The following is a 15,517-nucleotide window of genomic DNA, read 5'->3' as shown; positions in this document are numbered from 1 at the left end:
AAATGGGAGAACGAGCGGAGAGGTCTCTAGAGGAGTTGTGACCTTAGTGCTGAGTGGAGATGGGCAGAAGACGGTCAGAGAAGGGTTCCGTGGGGGTGGACTCCCTCCTTCTTCTCCCTCCCATGAGCTTCCTCTCCCCCTGGGGTCTGACCACGGCACCTGTACTCTTGCATTACCTGGGCCTGGGTACAGCCAGGCTCCCCCAAACTCTGGCAGGCCATCTGGATTGCTTGGTTTGCACGGGCAAACTGTGTAGGTTCCACCAGTCCTTGCTGTCCAGCTTGGCTATTGGGGTCAGAGACACCAACCAGATATGCTGCCTGAGGAGAAATGCACAGTGGTGGAGGGAAAGGCAGTTTCTGAGTTCTCTGTAGACAGAAGCAGAACTAACACACCATAGCTACCGCTTAAAACAAACTTTCGTTCTGTTAAATGGGCTCAAATGTTTTAGAAGATTAGAGAAGTAAACAGGCTGGTATGGCAGTGCTTGCCTGAAATCCCAATCCCAGGAGACGAAGACAGACAGTTTGAAGACAACCTGGAGTAGTAAGATACCATCTCAAACAAAACAAAAAAGGTTTTATTGAACTTCATTTCCATTTAGCAGTACGTGTGTTTGTGCTGGGTCATAGAATGAGAAGTACGAAGTACAGCACACTGTTAGGAAGCTGGTATAAATATCTGAAGGCACACACACAAAGAGGCAGGAGTGTATGCATGTTTGAGGCTGGTATAAATATCTGAAGGCACACACATACAAAGGGGCAGGAGTGTATGCATGTTTGAGGCTGGTATAAATATCTGAAGGCACACACACACAAAGAGGCAGGAGTGTATGCATGTTTGAGGCTGGTATAAATATCTGAAGGCACACACACACAAAGGGGCAGGAGTGTATGCATGTTTGAGGCTGGTATAAATATCTGAAGGCACACACACACAAAGAGGCAGGAGTGTATGCATGTTTGAGGCTGGTATAAATATCTGAAGGCACACACACACAAAGAGGCAGGAGTGTATGCATGTTTGAGGCCAGCCTAGAATACATAGTGAGTCTGAGGCCAGCCAAGGATGATCCTGCTCAAAAAGAAAAAAAAAAAAAAAAATTCTAGCCGGGCGCTGGTGGCGCACGCCTTTAATCCCAGCACTCAGGAGGCAGAGGCAGGCGGATCTCTGTGAGTTCGAGGCCAGCCTGGTCTACAAAGTGAGTTCCAGGACAGCCTCCAAAGCCACAGAGAAACCCTGTCTCAAAAAAAAAAAGATATAATTCTAGATCTCTTAAGTTAGTACTATCAAGCTTTGGAGTCTGGGCGAATATAATGTGTACTTTTTGTTTGTTTTTTTGGTTTTTCAAGATAGGGTTTCTCTGAGTAACAGTTCTGGCTATCTTGAAACTAACTCTGTAGACCAGGCTGGCCTGCACCACACAGAAATTCACCTGCATCTGCCTCCCGAGTGCTAGGATTAAAGGCGTGCACCACCATGCCTGGCAACATTTACCATTTTTATAATGGAAAGACCACCATAATGTTTAATTTGTACTTCAATTAACACAGGATAGCTTTGCTTTTTCTTTTGTATGCTTTCCCCAAAATAAAAGAAGAAACAAAACCAGGAAGATTTTTAAAAGGTAAGCCTGGGGCTGAGAGACAGCTGAGCAAATAAGAGTCCTGTTCTTGTAAAAGACCTGGGTTCAATTCCCAGCACCCACATCACCTACAAGGTGATTCACAACCACAACTTGTTCTAGGGGATCTGATACCTTCTTCTCATCCTAAAGGTACCAGGCTCTCACATGGTGTAGACATGCATGCAGGCAAAATAGTCATACACATAAAAAAAAAAAAAAAAGTAAATCCACTTACAGCAGGGTACCCAGGGCAAAGGCAGATAAGGCAGAGGGAGGAAAATGGCAGGATTTCCAGGAAAAAAAGTAGCTGGAAAGAATTCTCAAGGCATTGTGTGTGTGTGTGTGTGTGTGTGTGTGTGTGTGTGTGTGTGTGTGTGTGTGTGTGTTTGACCTGGAACTCATGATGGAGCCCACGCTGGCTTCAAACTCAGAGAGATCCATCTGCCTCTGCCTAGTGCTAGAACTACAGGTGAGCACTACCACATCCGGCCCTCCCTTCCCTGTAACTACTTTAATAAAAGTGTTTCACCTAGATGGGAGTATAGCCTGCCTAACATGCCACGAGGCTCTAGTTCAATCCCCAGTACCATTAAAAATCCAAACAGCCTGACAGCTGGTCAGTGTGATCAAAACCAGGAGTTATAGCACCCTGAGTTGTTGCTGTTCAACACTTCTGATACCCATCTCCCTGCACCCAGATTTAGCACTAGCTTCTTGATTTATATCCTTGCAAAGGGAGAAAGGACATGGAAACCAAGAGCTGTTCTCGGGGCCCTTCGGAGGGAAATAACCTGTGCAGCGGCCTCGGTGAAGCCACAGAGGGCCTTGGAGGCTGTGGCGATGGCATCTCCAAACTCGGGCAGATTTCCATTCTTGGCATTTTGGGAGATGCCAGTCATGGCCTCACCTAGGACCTGGGGAAGAGAAGATGTGAGGAGATCGGATCAGAGTTAAGTCCCCCTTCCTGTCCTCGCCTCTCTAGAGCTAGAGCTCCGAGGCCACTAACCTTTGAGTTCTCCATGACACTGTCCAAGCAACCGAAGTAAGACATGTCATTGATGGGCTGGACTGGATTCTCCAGGAGCTCTCGTACTGTCTGTAGGGCAGTGACATGAAATGTGAGACCTTCCCTCAGCCCTAGCTCCTTAGTTCCAGCTACCATGCTAAAGGCTCACCTCTAGTTCCCGCAGGGCATTGTCACACTCCTTCTGTCCAGGTGCTTGCTGGGTGCACATGGTGATGAGCTGGTTGATGCTGTCTGTCACCGCCCTGTTTGGGGGAGGGGTGTGGAACTAAGTGAGTAGGTGATCTTCCCTGTGTCCTGTATGCATGGGACTGTACGTATTTTCTTTTGCTTTCCTATTGCTAAGCCTGGGGTGTCTTATGAAATGTCTTCTCTCTGGCCTTCCCACAGGTTCCCGGAGCTGGGCTTTGCAGCTCCTGCTTACCTAGCAGCTGCAGCCAATTGACTCTTGAGGTTGGGAGCAGCAGGGTCTGTGGATAAGGCCTTCGCAGCCAGAAGAAGTTTGCTTGAAGACATGGATATGCCCTTCAAGTTGGAGACCACCTGGGCTCGGTCCTCCTGGCTCTGAAAAAGGTGAGAACATACATTACCTGTCATATGTTTCTAAAATGATCTTCTTTCCCGAATACTCACATTCTGTTAGACCCTAGGGAGGAGGCAACTAGGAGCAGACCCAGACCCTGAGCAGCCCTGAGTCCCTACTGTGCCCTCACAGCCCCCTTCGTACCGGGGCCTGTCCTGCCATCTCCACTCCAGCCTCCAGGAAGGTGCTGAAGTCCTGTCCGAACCGACCCGAGGCCCGAGCCAGGTCCTGAGGGGTTCCTCTGGAGGCCTGTACCAGTTCTGTGGCTGCCTGATTTAATCCAGCAGCAGCTTCATTCAGTCGGCTCTGAGCTTCTTGAAACGTCCCAGTGCTGGGAGGAAGCTGCGGGGTCAGAGGGAAAGTCAGGAAGATGGATGCGAGGTGAGACAGAGTTTGGGAAAGGGAGACCAGTAAGACAGGCACAGGACCTAGGACTAGTGAAAAGGGACAGCTCTGGGAGGGCAGGGTAAAGGAAAGGCCCAGAGTCAGAAAGTTCTCCTCTGCTAGCCATGCCTGCTCCTACCGAGTCACTCAGGAGTCGCTTGCTGGCATCGCCAACTGCTCGCAGGGCATTGTCCACGTCTCTCTGGCCAGGCAGGCAGCTGACACAGCGGTTCAGGGCCTGGGCCACAGCTTTCGCCACCTGGAGTGCAAGAGAAACAGGGTTGCCAACGAGGGGATAATCTGGGAGAGCCCTCCTTCCACACTGGACACAGGAGATAACCAGCTGCCCTGCCTAGCACTGGAAGAAGCTGAGGTCAGGGTCATAACAAACAATAACCCTCAAACATCCCCAAACCCGCTGCTCTGCAAGGTTTGTGCCTAAGTCTAACAGACACTTGGAAGACAAAAGAGAAGGTGGAATTCAGGGAGGCTCTTATGAGCAGATCTGAGGACACGTGAAACTGAAGAGTGTGTGTCTTATTGGGGGGACCTTCTGAAGAGATCTAAGGGAGGGGTGAGCCCCTCCCAATACCTGACCTGAGCAAGCCTTTGCTGGCTCTCTGGGTCCCCTGGATGGCCAGCTGCTTTTTTTGCCTCCTCAATGAGACTGCTGGCTTTGTCCAGAACATCACTGGCTGTGTCAAGCACAATGGCCTGCACTGCAGGGTCTGATGTCAGGGCAGCTACACCCCGAGCAGCCTGAGCAAGTGACCGAAGTCCACCTGCCACATCCCGAGCTGCAATACCTGGGGATACACAGAGAAGACAGGTTTGCTCCCCAATCGGCTTCTCTCCCCAATAAGCCCCCTCTCCATTTCCCCATCATATCCCATTCCTGGCCTTGTGCCTACATACCTGCATAGTTCTCATTGCCTTGAGAAACCTCCCCCAGCAGCTTAGCGATGGCAGAGCTCACTGCTTTGGTGCTGTTGCCAAGATCCTGGGCACACTTCTCCATCTGCAGATAACAGGGTGAAGGTTTAGGAGGAGGAGGAGGAGGGAGTGAGAGGGTATCTGAGAAGGTTCTTAGGGGACAGCTGAAGATGAAATGAAGATTCTGGGGCATAGCTGGGGAGACTTTCAGGGTTTGGCTGAGGGCATGTTATTAAAACTACTCACTGTTTCCCCGGGTAAGGGTTTAAGCTTGCCATCTCGAGCTGCTGCCTTTACTTCCTGCAGGTCTTTCTCTAGATTCTGTACGACACTCAGTGCAGAATCCATCTCCAAAGGTCCACATGCCTCCTGAGCCTGTGGTGGTGAGCAGCAGGGGGTATGGCTATATTCCTGGGCCTCGGATCACAGTCATCCCTCTCAGAAGTTATCCTGTACAATTCTCTCCCATCCCAGGAGTCCACACATAAGGCCTCATCTTCCATAGCCACAACAGCTCCCATACCTTCTGGGCAGCAGTACGGAGCTCTGCCAGGGCAGTGCCTAGGTTCTTTGCACACTGACTCAGCTGCATTGCTGAAGCCTGGTCCTGAATTGTTGGCACGGAGGCTTTTGCAGCTGCCACCATCTTCCCACCTGGCTGTTGGAGAAGATATGCAAATGAGAGCAATACCCTCTCTCTAGCCTTCCAATGGACACTGGCAGGATTCAGTAAGCAAAGGTCTGGTCTTAGCTACTAGCAGATATTCAGACTGTGGGATATCTAAGGTCTAGAAAGGCGGGGAGGGTCTGGTCTTAGAAGTGGGGTGTCTTGCCTGCAGGAAGCTCTGGCTGGCAGCAATGAGGGCGAGCTGAGCACTGGGGCTGTCAGGTTGAGCTTGGCTTCCTCGGACGCCCTGTACCAGCAATGGAATCTGCTCTGCCACAGCCTGTAGGTCAAAGCGTCATGAGTTCCATGCTCTTGAAGTTAGGGAAAGTACTACCTTTCCTGTCACCCCTCCAACTCCCACGTGCCTCTTGGAGACTTACCTTACAGCTCTGCACCAGCAGGGGCTGGGGGCCGGCAGAGGCCTTGGGAGCAGAGGCTGCATGCTGGGCTGCAGCGATGGTCTGTGTAGCAGAGGCTGCAGCTTGCTTGGCTGCGTGCTGGAAGGACAGAGTGATCAGAAGACCAGGCATTCCCAGGCTCTGGCCTACCCAGCCTACACTATGCCTTAAGGAAATACTGACTCTGCCACCCATCCTCACTCTTTCTACTGCATCTGTGCATTTACTCCACCCCCTGCATGGACTGCCCAGCCTTACCTCCAGGCGCTGCACCAACTTTTTCTTGATGGCATTCTGTGCAGCTGCATTGGTGGCCATGCGAAGCCCCTCAGCTGCTTCACGCAGCCGCTGCTGCTGTTCCTCACTGTCAGGGTGGGCAGCTGCTCCCTGAGGGGAGAGAGTCATCATCCATCCTCACTTTGACCCAAAATACACTCTTTTCTGAGTCCTCTAAACCCAGTTTAAAGCTCATTTGTTTTCCTGAGGTAACTGCTAATCGCTTGCACCTCGGTAGTAACTGCTGAGCGTTGAGGATTGTTTCAGAAAGGACAGGGTGGCGGTGGGGTGTCCCAGAGTGCTCTTTCTCGCTGTTCTGTACAGAACACTCAGAATCCTACACTAATTGAGGGTGGCTTGAGAAGAGGAAGGTTTCTTTGGAGAAGGGGGTCACAGGAATTCTGGCACTTCCTTCTGAAGGTCTTTACACTTTGTGTCAGCATCTAATGCTATCTCAGTCCTTATGGCTAGCAGAGACCCCTGGGACCAAAAGGTGATCTGCCTTCACAGGGGACCAGGACAGATGCCAAGCAGATGTGATGGCAACAAGGGAAGTGGGAACACCAGACCTTCAACATGAATGAAGAAAAGGATGTGGGAGCTTGTAATGAGAGTCCCCTGGGCGTCACAATGGCAGAGAGCCTGGTCGGGGGCCCACCTGCAGACTGGAGGTTTCCTCATCTGTTCTAGTTTCTGCTTGTCCTGGGTCTTCCCATTACACAAGGTCCCCACGTGGACATGTCTACTTCCCTCACGGCCCAGTTCAGGGTCTGTACAGAGAACTTGTGTACCTTGGCAGCCTCCACCATCTTGGCAGTGGCATCGGCAAGGATCTTGGCAGCACTCAGGAGCTTTCGAGAGTTCTCCAGGTCACTCTCCCCCTCGGCATCGGCCTTGATGGCATTGACCAGGTCTGAGGTGGCTTGGGCAAGGATGCGGGCCTGTCGTACCATCTCCCCTAGAACACAGGGTAGCATCAAGTAAGAAAGCCAGAGACACTGAGAGAGGGTGAGGGAGGGGGATGCGGGCACAACGCAGACACGGGCTTTCAGGGACAGAGAAGAGACCGGCAAAGTTCTCAAGTATTTCCTCTGAGTTCAGCTTTCTGGGTTAAGGTCTTGGAGAACAGATCTCCCAGTGAGTTCCCATGGGAGGAAGGGCAGTTTCCAGCTAGTATTTCTAGTAAGTGTCTTTTGAGAAGAGAGACAGTCTCTCTGAATGATTTGGGGGTAAGAAGGTAAAGAAGAAGAGGCTACTACTCCTTCTTCCTTGTTTTCTAGGCTAGCTCTTAACAGTGCAATTTGCCGCCTATTACGTGCACAATCTAGCATCTTCTCCAAGTGCTCCAAAGAGGACAGAACAAGGTTTATGCTGCTTTGCCGATGGGCAGTGGAGGCGCCACACCCAACGATGAGCGACCGTTAGGAAGGCTAGGGAGAACCCTGTGCTGATCCTCAGGTGGCGTGGCTGGGTCTCAAAGGGAAATGTCCAGCGGGCCTGGGGTAAGCACACTGGGGTTTTGTCTCCCTGGGGGTGAGCACCCTTACCAGCATCACCCATGGAGCTGAAGATGTTTTCAGTGACCGTGAGGATGGTGTCAGTGGCCTGGTCGTACCGGCCAGCAGGCCCGGCGCCTGTGGCATGGGCCTTCACGTGCTGCAGCAGTTCATTGAGGGCCTGGGTGACAGCTGTGGCTGCGGCTCCCACCCCTCGCAACAGCTGTGCATCTTCTGTAGCTGCTTGGGAGGCGGACACACAGCCCTCCACAGCTTTGGCCACCAGCCGTCCAGCCTCTACCAGCTGTTCTTGGCAGACAGGTGAGCTGATCGTAGGTGCTACCACCTACGGGACAACTGAGTTTTAGACACGTAGGCAAAGGAAAGCGGCTATGAGACGAGGTGCTTGTGGTTTTCACAGTAGCCACTGGGAGAACTCACGTGGCCTTAAGAGTCGGATAAAGAGAGGTTTGTGTGAGTGCGTGGTTGTACTAGCCACAGGCACAGGACACGGCAAACCTAGGCTCACCTTCGTGCAGGCCACCAGCTGGGAGGTAGACAGGGCACACTGTGTGGCCGCAGCAATGACTTGGGTCTGAAGCGCTGAGTCCTCTGTGCGCTGGGCCACGCTCTTGGCCTTGAGGACCAGGGCAGCTGCAGCACTCGCCACTGCCTTCGCTAGTTGCATTAGAACATCCTGTGAGAAAGAAGAGCAGCAGCAAGGTCCGAGACTGAGCTGAGGAGCCACAGCCACTTCGGATAGGCTTAAGCCGCTTCATTATTCCCACTGACTCCAATCAGAGGACAGTTTATGCAGAAGCACTCAGAACCTATGCCACGCCCCTACCCTGAGCACCCGGAAGGACAGACCCTCACCAAGAACAAACCCTCACCGACAGAAATAGAATCTACACCAAAGGGAGAGACGCTTGAGGCGGATACACTCGGACAGTGACGGGGAGGGGTGGGTGCAACAAAGGGATGGGCCTTCATGTCTCCATGCCTCTCAGTCTCAGCATGCAAGGAGCAAGAAAGACCCTGTCCTACCCTATCTGACCTCTTTTCTCCAACCTGCCAGGCTAGGCCTCCCCACCTCCCACCCTGTCTGGTCCCCTGGGAGCTGAGGAAGAGGTGAGGAAGCGAGTGTATGCGGCTCAGAGAGGACCAAGCTGGGAAGGCCCAGGCCAGAGGCCGTTACCGTAGGGGAATCGGGGGGAGATCGAGCCCCAGCCCCTCTGGGTACACACATCTGCATGGGAAATCCAGGATGAAAAGTCAGCTGAGGCAACTTGCCTGGGGTGGGGGAGGGGACAGCTCCATCCTCAGTGTGGCAGGGGAGTCTGAGATAGCTTAGAGCTGGGAAGTCAAGGCTAAGAACATTATCAATGAGGGCCAAAGTAAAGTAGGGTATGTTTATATTTAGGAGTCTGAATTCTCATCCCAAGAGACCGGAAGTTCTCAGTCTCATCCCTGGAAACAGAGAACCAGGCTGGTTTGGATGGGCCAATTCACAGATACAGGGACTAAGATCTGGATTTAGGATCAGAGATTTCCTCCTAGTAGTGGGGGTTCTAGGAGTGGGTTACGTCACCAACCTGAAAGTGGGGGTCGGTGTCACTTTCCCCAATTTGCTGCAACAGCTCCCCACTGGCCTGGCCCACGTTCCCAGCTGCTTGCAGCAGGTTCTGACGGGGCTGTGGAGAATGAACACCGTCAGAAGCCGCTTGACCCCTCCCCTATGTCCACCGGGCTCACAGACTCCGGGGCCACATTTCCAACCCACAACGTGGACTGCTTCCTCCTTGGGGTGGAGCCCTGTGTCCACCCTCCCCCGCCCTGGCCCTAACCTCAGTGCTGGCTGGCTGAGCACTGCGAAGTAGTTCTGACACTGCCCCTGCAAGGCCCTTCGCTGCCTGCAGAAGGGGCCGGCCATTGCCGCCCTCATCCTCCAGAAGGGCAGCCAACAACTTCACCCCACGGGACATCTCCGTGAGGTTGGAGGAGATGGTGGTGACTGCACAGCCCACTGCGGTATAGTCTGTCTCTGCAGGGTCTCCTGAAGACAGAGCGGAGGGTGGGGGAGGAGCAGGGCCAGTTAATCATCCATATTCCGGAGAGGTGCAGACACACCGTCCACAGCGAGTCAAGGCACAGTCCCACGAGAGGCCGCTCCCACGCTATGCTTGTGCACACTCGCCCTGTCCTCCCGTTCACACACACAGGCTGACTTCCCGCCTACCTGCTGTCAGGTTGACCACGGAGGCAGTTCCAGCTGTGATGGCGTCGACCTGGGAGTGGATCTCATGCTTTGACTCGTCCATCTTGTTCTTACGCCAAGCTTTGGAGGCCTAGGAGCAGAAAGAAAACCTCAGGATCCGCTCTGGTTTAGTTATCCCCTCTTCATCCTTAGAGCTCAGCTTTAATTCCCCTAGCTCCTTCTCGACCCCATACTCACAGCATCCTGGCCAAGGGGAGGCAGTGTGTCAAAGTCATCCAGAGTGGCCTGGGCAGCCTGCACAGCCTGCATGCTGGAGTTAATGGTTCCAGTGAGCGCCTGCTGGGCTGAAGTCTACAAGACAAAGGAAAAGAGTAACAGAGACTGGAATGGAACGTTTAGAAGAAAGAAAAGATAACGTCAGAGGCTAGGGAGAGGTAGAAAACACTGCTTACTCATGACACTTGGGAGAGGTAGGATCACTCTTACCAGAGGCGGCATGTGTCCGCGGTGCATCTGGCCACTGGTAATCTGTTGCTGGGCAGGTGGCATGCTACCCACTTGGAAATTCTCAGGACCGGAGGCTCCAGAGCGCATGATGGCTGGTAGGGCCACAGAGCCGTGCTCGACTTTGCCCACTCGGTTATACTGCTGCTGAAGGACTGTCGACCTGGAGACAGGATGAACCATTACAATACTTCCACAGTTCTAGGATTTAAGGCAGCGGTTCTCAACCTTCCTAATGCTGTGACCCTTTAATACAGCTCCTCATGCTGTGATGACCCCCAACCATAAAATTATTGCTACTTCATAACTGTAATTTTTGTTTTGTTTTTCGAGACAAGGTTTCTCTGTGTAGCTCTGGCTGTCCTGGAACTTGATTAGTAGACCAGACTGGCCTCAAACTCACAGACAACCACCTGCCTCTGCCTCCCGAGTGCTGGGATTAAAGGTGTGCACTACTACTGCCTGGCCATAACTGTCATTTTGCTACTGTTATGTATCATAATGTAAATATCTGATATGACACCCCCAAGGAGGTTGCAACCCACAGGCTGAGAACCTCTGATCTAGGGTTTCATAAGGTCTTATTATAGCCTGGGCCTCGTGAAAGAACCATGGGACAGACAAAAGGTTCAGGGTTATCATAGTTAAGTTCCCAGAACCCAAGTCACACAGCTCACAATGACTGTTCCAGGGGACCCAACACCCTGTTCTGGACTGAGAGCACCTGAACTCGCCCACACAATTAAAAATAAATTGTTTTCATTATTAGTTTTTTTATAATTTATTCAATTTCTTTTATGTGCACTGGTGTGAAGGTAGCAGATCCCCTGGAACTGGAGTTACAGACAGTTGTGAGCTGCTATGTGGGTGCTGGGAATTGAACTGGGATCCTCTGGAAGAGTCACCTCTCCAGTCCCCAACAAATTGTTTTTGAAAAGAAGAGAAAAGAACCATTCTAAGGAGGTCCAGCACCCAGTGATTCTTGTAGTCAAATCTTACTTCCCCTACTAATGGAATGGCATCAGCCTAACTCCCTTCCTACTTTTTGGGAGACACAGAGTCCTCCAACATAGTAGATTCTTCATCTCCCTCCAGCCCAAAGTGGTCCTTGCTTTTTTTTCTGTAAGAAGAAAAGGGAAGAAGAGTTAAGGCAGGTAAGTAAGCAGCAGTCAGTCATTTCTGGAACACAGTCTGTCTGGCCTGTTTCCAGAGAGCTGGCTTGGGGAGAGGTTAGGGAGCAGATGGCTGAAGAGCTCGCAGGCTGGGCGGCAGGACTCACCTTCTTAAGGATGATATCGATGTAGCCGGCAATGAGCTGTGCAATCTGCTCACCCTCAGTCGTCTGTACTGAGTAGTAGCCATCCTGGTAGTCTCCGAAGTCCTACAGTAACGGGGAGGGGGGTGGGCACGACTGAGCAGGAGACAAGAATCTACCCAGGGTGGAGGAAAGCTCAACGTCCACCTGCCCACAGCCCTCCAGGAAGCCGGCCAACCTGTCTTCAACCACTGATTTCTTTACCTCCCTTCCTAGAGGGGACTCTGCTTCTGAGTAGTAGCCTTTTTGCTACACGGTTTCAAATACATGTCCTTAAAAAAAAATCTTTTGACCTTCGTCAGAGGACACAATTGGGAAGACAGCAGCATGTTTATTAAATGACCATACTTTTGAAGATTGGCAAAAAAGATTCAAAATGAAAAAATAGCATCTATAATTTCTATTTCCATTATCTAGTACTCTATCAAGTTGGTATCAGTATTCAATTTATAACCTCAAAATTATAAAGCCAGAGGGAAAGAATCACCATAAACATCTGGTGCAAAGAAGGGAGGCTTATCTTTCTATTAGTGTGTCCTTAAAATTTACGTTAACCTCAGCTGGCTAGCTACAGTAATTCTGTCGACTTCGCCTTTTCTCTTTTTGATACTATATAGCCCTGGATGGTCTGCTATTCACTAATTAGCCCAGGCTAGACCCAAACTCACAGCAATCCCCTTGTGTCAGAGTGCTAAGTGCTGGGATTATACATACAACCATGCCCAGCTTAGTTTTGTGTGTGTGTGTGTGTGTGTGTGTGTGTGTGTGTGTGTGTGTGAGATAATGGGGCATGAACTCCTGTAAAATGCTAAGTGTGCATTCATCACTGAGGTTACAGGCCCCCTGCGGTAGTCTGAATGAGATGCCCCTACCCTATAGCCCCTGGCATTTAAACACTTGGCTGTACTGTTTATGGAGGCTTAGGAGGTGTGGCCTTGCTGGAGAAAGTATGTCATTTGGGGGCAGGCTTTGAGAATTCAACCATTGCTAGTTTGCTCTGTTTCCTGCCTGTGGCTTAAGATATGATCTCTTGGTGCTGGAGAGATAGCTCAGAGGTTAAGAGCACTGACTGCTCTTCCAGAGGTCCTGAGTTCAATTCCCGGCAACTACATGATGGTTTACAACCATCTGTAATGAGATCTGAGGCCCCCTTCTGTCTGCTTCTTCTTCCCAGTGATGGTGATGGGCTCTTACCCTTATGGAACCATCAGCCCAAATAAACCCTTCCCTCTATAAACCGCTGTGGTCCTATTGTTTTAGCACAGCAATAGGAAAGAAACAAATACTCTCCAAGCTTCTGCTGAATTTAAGGAGTGTATCCATTCACTCTCTTGAGTTTATCTATCTATTCTAAGCTCCACTTTCCATGACAGAAGTTCTTTTTTCTGGCGTCTTACTCAATGCCCCCTACCCTGAAGGAAGGGGAAGACCTTTGTACTCGCTCTTCCTGGACAATCCCCAGCCCTTTCCCATTGGGATTCCAACACCTACCAGAGTAAAGCTCTTAGGAGAGGCAGCCCAGCGCTTGATGTTGGTCAGGCTCCATTCCTGGATCACCTCCTTCGTCTTCTCATCCACACGCATCACACACTCCTTAGTGATGCCCAACAGCCTGGGCACTAGTTTATTCTTCCCCTTCATCTTTTCCTGTGACACAAAGGTTGCAGTGGTGCCATAGGTTAGAGGTCAAAGGTGAGTCTAACGCTCAGATCAGCTCTAGAGCACAAGGGATGCTGAGGTGGCCAGCAGGGCTGAGCCACTGTGCTCACGAGGAGGCCCAGGACAAAGGTCCACCTCAGAAAAAGGGGTATGGTGGGGAAAGAAAGGGGTGGTGATGGAGGACTGACAAGACGGGCTTCTACACGGCCAAAGCAGCACTAGGAATTGGATCCCTGGGAGCTGATAGGGAAGACTAAGGACAGAGTCAGAGAAGTTTGGAGAGACAGGAAAGGGCAAGAATTAGACATAAGGCAATAAGAAGGGGCCAGAACCCACCTTGACTAGGAAGAAGGAGACGCCATAAGTCTTGAGGGAACGGGCCAGCTTCACATAGCGTACCTTGGCCTCAATTTCACTCATCTGCCCACAATTCTTGTGTGCCTTCAAGTAGGGAATGGGGAAAAGTTAGCGATCTGGGGATAGCATTGCGATGAAGGAGTCAAGCTAGGATGTCAGTGACAGAGCATTACGGGTATACAGGAGGGTTAGGAAGGCACGAGATGAGGAGATGTGATATGGGCTGGCTAGGGGAGAAGGCTAAGGAAGTGCAGACATTCTACAGACGGGACTAGGGAGTTAAGAAGCAGGAGGGTCCAGGACTGCCAGAGTCACAAGGAGAAAGTCTTTGGGGCTAAGTATTCAGAGTGGGGATAAAGAGTATATTTCACAGTCATTTCAGGTGTAATAGCCCAGTGATGGTCCTATCTGGCTTCCAGAGTGTAGGCACCATTATCCCATGGGAGAGGACAATGAAAATACTGAATTGAGCCACGCATGGTAACTCATACCCATAATCCCAATACTCAGGAGGCTGAGGCAGAGGGTTGCTGTGTGTCTGAGGCCAGCCTGGGCTACAAAGTGAGACCCTGTCTCAAACAAAAAGCAGAACCCCAAATGGAAACGCCACAGGAAAACTGGTGACACACTGGGACTAAAATCCAAACCTTCTGCTCTCTCGGCATAAGACAGGGGGAGAACAGCTTGGAGGGCAGGAGCAGGGTGAGCAGACGGGAGAGGAGGCAGGGGCCACTTAGCCAGGAGAATCAAGCAGCCAAGCTCCCAAGTCATCCCAGACACGTCCCCTACCCCCATTCACCTGAAAGATCTTACGCTCTCCCTTCTGCTTCACATACTCCTTGGGCAGGAAGTCCTTCAGGCTACACCAGAAAAGGGAGGGTCAGCATGTAGTGGATAGCATCAGGGACATGTGGGCCATGAACTGTGGGCCTAGAGGTTTGAGGAAATGTCTAGGACAGTATCATCTCAGAGAGACTGAAAAACTAGTCTGTACTGGCTTTGGAATTAGTGGGGAGTCAGCGTCAGCTCATGAGTGACCTGTGCCTTCTTGGGGTGGGTGTTGAGGAAACTTGGGGCCTAGTTTTCTGAGAAAAAGAGGGAGCCAAGAAGAGAGGAAGCTCCCTAGAAGCATGGCCATGCACTTTGGAAACTAAGAAAGCCTCACTAAAGTCTCTGGATCTTGAGAAATAACAGTGAATGAGATTTGGGGAAACTTTTAATCTAATATTCCCCACAAGGAAAACACTGTCCTATTTTACTTTGGCTAAATAGCAAATTCTTCAGAGAATCTAAAAAACCAAAACAAGTTACAGGGGACAGGGCAGAGATACTGAATGAACATTCACACTCTGATGAGGCCAGTGGGGAGACAAAGGATGATGGCAGCTAAGAGCATGATGACCTAAGGGGGTCAAATCCTCACACCTTGAAGAGGAAATAGGGAGGAGGGCTTGGAGTGCAGACAGGTCCACTTATGGGTCACAATGGTAGGGGGTTCCAAGCCATGACTGGGTATGGGACATGGGTCACTTACTCAAGGAAGCCAGCCTTGTGCTTCTGCTCATTGTGAGGTCCAAACTGGATCTGGCATTGGAAGCCTGCAAATTCACAGGCCTTGTCAAAGGAGACGGGGTGGGAGCCATTCAGGATGTCATCTCGGGCCTGGAGAACACAAAGGGAACAGACGTTGCATGGGTGCTGGGGTAGTCCTGTCCATGTCTGCCCTGTCCACTTCACCCCGTCCAGATCTACTCCACACCTGCACATAGAGAAGGTTCAGCTGCACAGGGTCCCGGGAGTCCACATTCTGGTCCGAGTAGAAGAACTTTCTCCGCAGCAGCAATGTCTCGTGCTCTTCTACTCCCTGTTCCCGCAGTGTCCGCCCGTGGTCCAGCCAGTTCACTGGAACAGAGACATTGCCCTTAGCACCAAGCTCACGTGGCCCTCGTGCTGCCTAGTGTCTGGTTTTCACTTCTTCATACCTGCCTTTCCTCCTCAAAAAGCAATTTCCATGATTCAGGGTAAACAGAGTAAATGGCTGCCCTCTCCCCTACATTTCCAAGGCTCCTTCTA

The 15,517-nt window shown here is 51.2% G+C and overlaps 1 protein-coding gene across 1 annotated transcript in view; it reads right to left on the bottom strand.

The window, feature by feature from the left end:
• The window catches only part of Tln1 (talin 1), a 30,596-nt gene that overhangs the window by 8,426 nt on the left and 6,653 nt on the right, over positions 1–15,517 (bottom strand). Inside the window, exons 6-34 of the mRNA XM_005078789.4 lie at positions 15,204–15,346; positions 14,979–15,106; positions 14,244–14,304; positions 13,424–13,528; positions 12,920–13,075; positions 11,393–11,494; positions 11,156–11,232; positions 10,096–10,276; positions 9,847–9,960; positions 9,631–9,739; positions 9,239–9,447; positions 8,987–9,085; positions 7,921–8,088; positions 7,443–7,737; positions 6,687–6,853; positions 5,878–6,006; positions 5,602–5,718; positions 5,388–5,501; positions 5,078–5,212; positions 4,801–4,929; positions 4,537–4,639; positions 4,219–4,427; positions 3,761–3,880; positions 3,382–3,579; positions 3,079–3,218; positions 2,806–2,899; positions 2,637–2,726; positions 2,422–2,544; positions 177–320 (exon numbers count right to left, since the gene is read on the bottom strand). Coding sequence (XP_005078846.1) covers positions 177–320; positions 2,422–2,544; positions 2,637–2,726; positions 2,806–2,899; positions 3,079–3,218; positions 3,382–3,579; positions 3,761–3,880; positions 4,219–4,427; positions 4,537–4,639; positions 4,801–4,929; positions 5,078–5,212; positions 5,388–5,501; positions 5,602–5,718; positions 5,878–6,006; positions 6,687–6,853; positions 7,443–7,737; positions 7,921–8,088; positions 8,987–9,085; positions 9,239–9,447; positions 9,631–9,739; positions 9,847–9,960; positions 10,096–10,276; positions 11,156–11,232; positions 11,393–11,494; positions 12,920–13,075; positions 13,424–13,528; positions 14,244–14,304; positions 14,979–15,106; positions 15,204–15,346 — 3,959 coding nt within the window. The remainder of the gene's footprint in view (positions 1–176; positions 321–2,421; positions 2,545–2,636; positions 2,727–2,805; positions 2,900–3,078; positions 3,219–3,381; positions 3,580–3,760; positions 3,881–4,218; positions 4,428–4,536; positions 4,640–4,800; positions 4,930–5,077; positions 5,213–5,387; positions 5,502–5,601; positions 5,719–5,877; positions 6,007–6,686; positions 6,854–7,442; positions 7,738–7,920; positions 8,089–8,986; positions 9,086–9,238; positions 9,448–9,630; positions 9,740–9,846; positions 9,961–10,095; positions 10,277–11,155; positions 11,233–11,392; positions 11,495–12,919; positions 13,076–13,423; positions 13,529–14,243; positions 14,305–14,978; positions 15,107–15,203; positions 15,347–15,517) is intronic.

The sequence above is a fragment of the Mesocricetus auratus genome, unplaced genomic scaffold (assembly GCF_017639785.1).
Source record: "Mesocricetus auratus isolate SY011 unplaced genomic scaffold, BCM_Maur_2.0 Super-Scaffold_6730, whole genome shotgun sequence".
In the NCBI taxonomy this organism is placed as follows: domain Eukaryota; kingdom Metazoa; phylum Chordata; class Mammalia; order Rodentia; family Cricetidae; genus Mesocricetus; species Mesocricetus auratus.
Note: the sequence above shows the minus strand (reverse complement) of the source record. Positions and strands in the feature narration are given on the sequence as shown.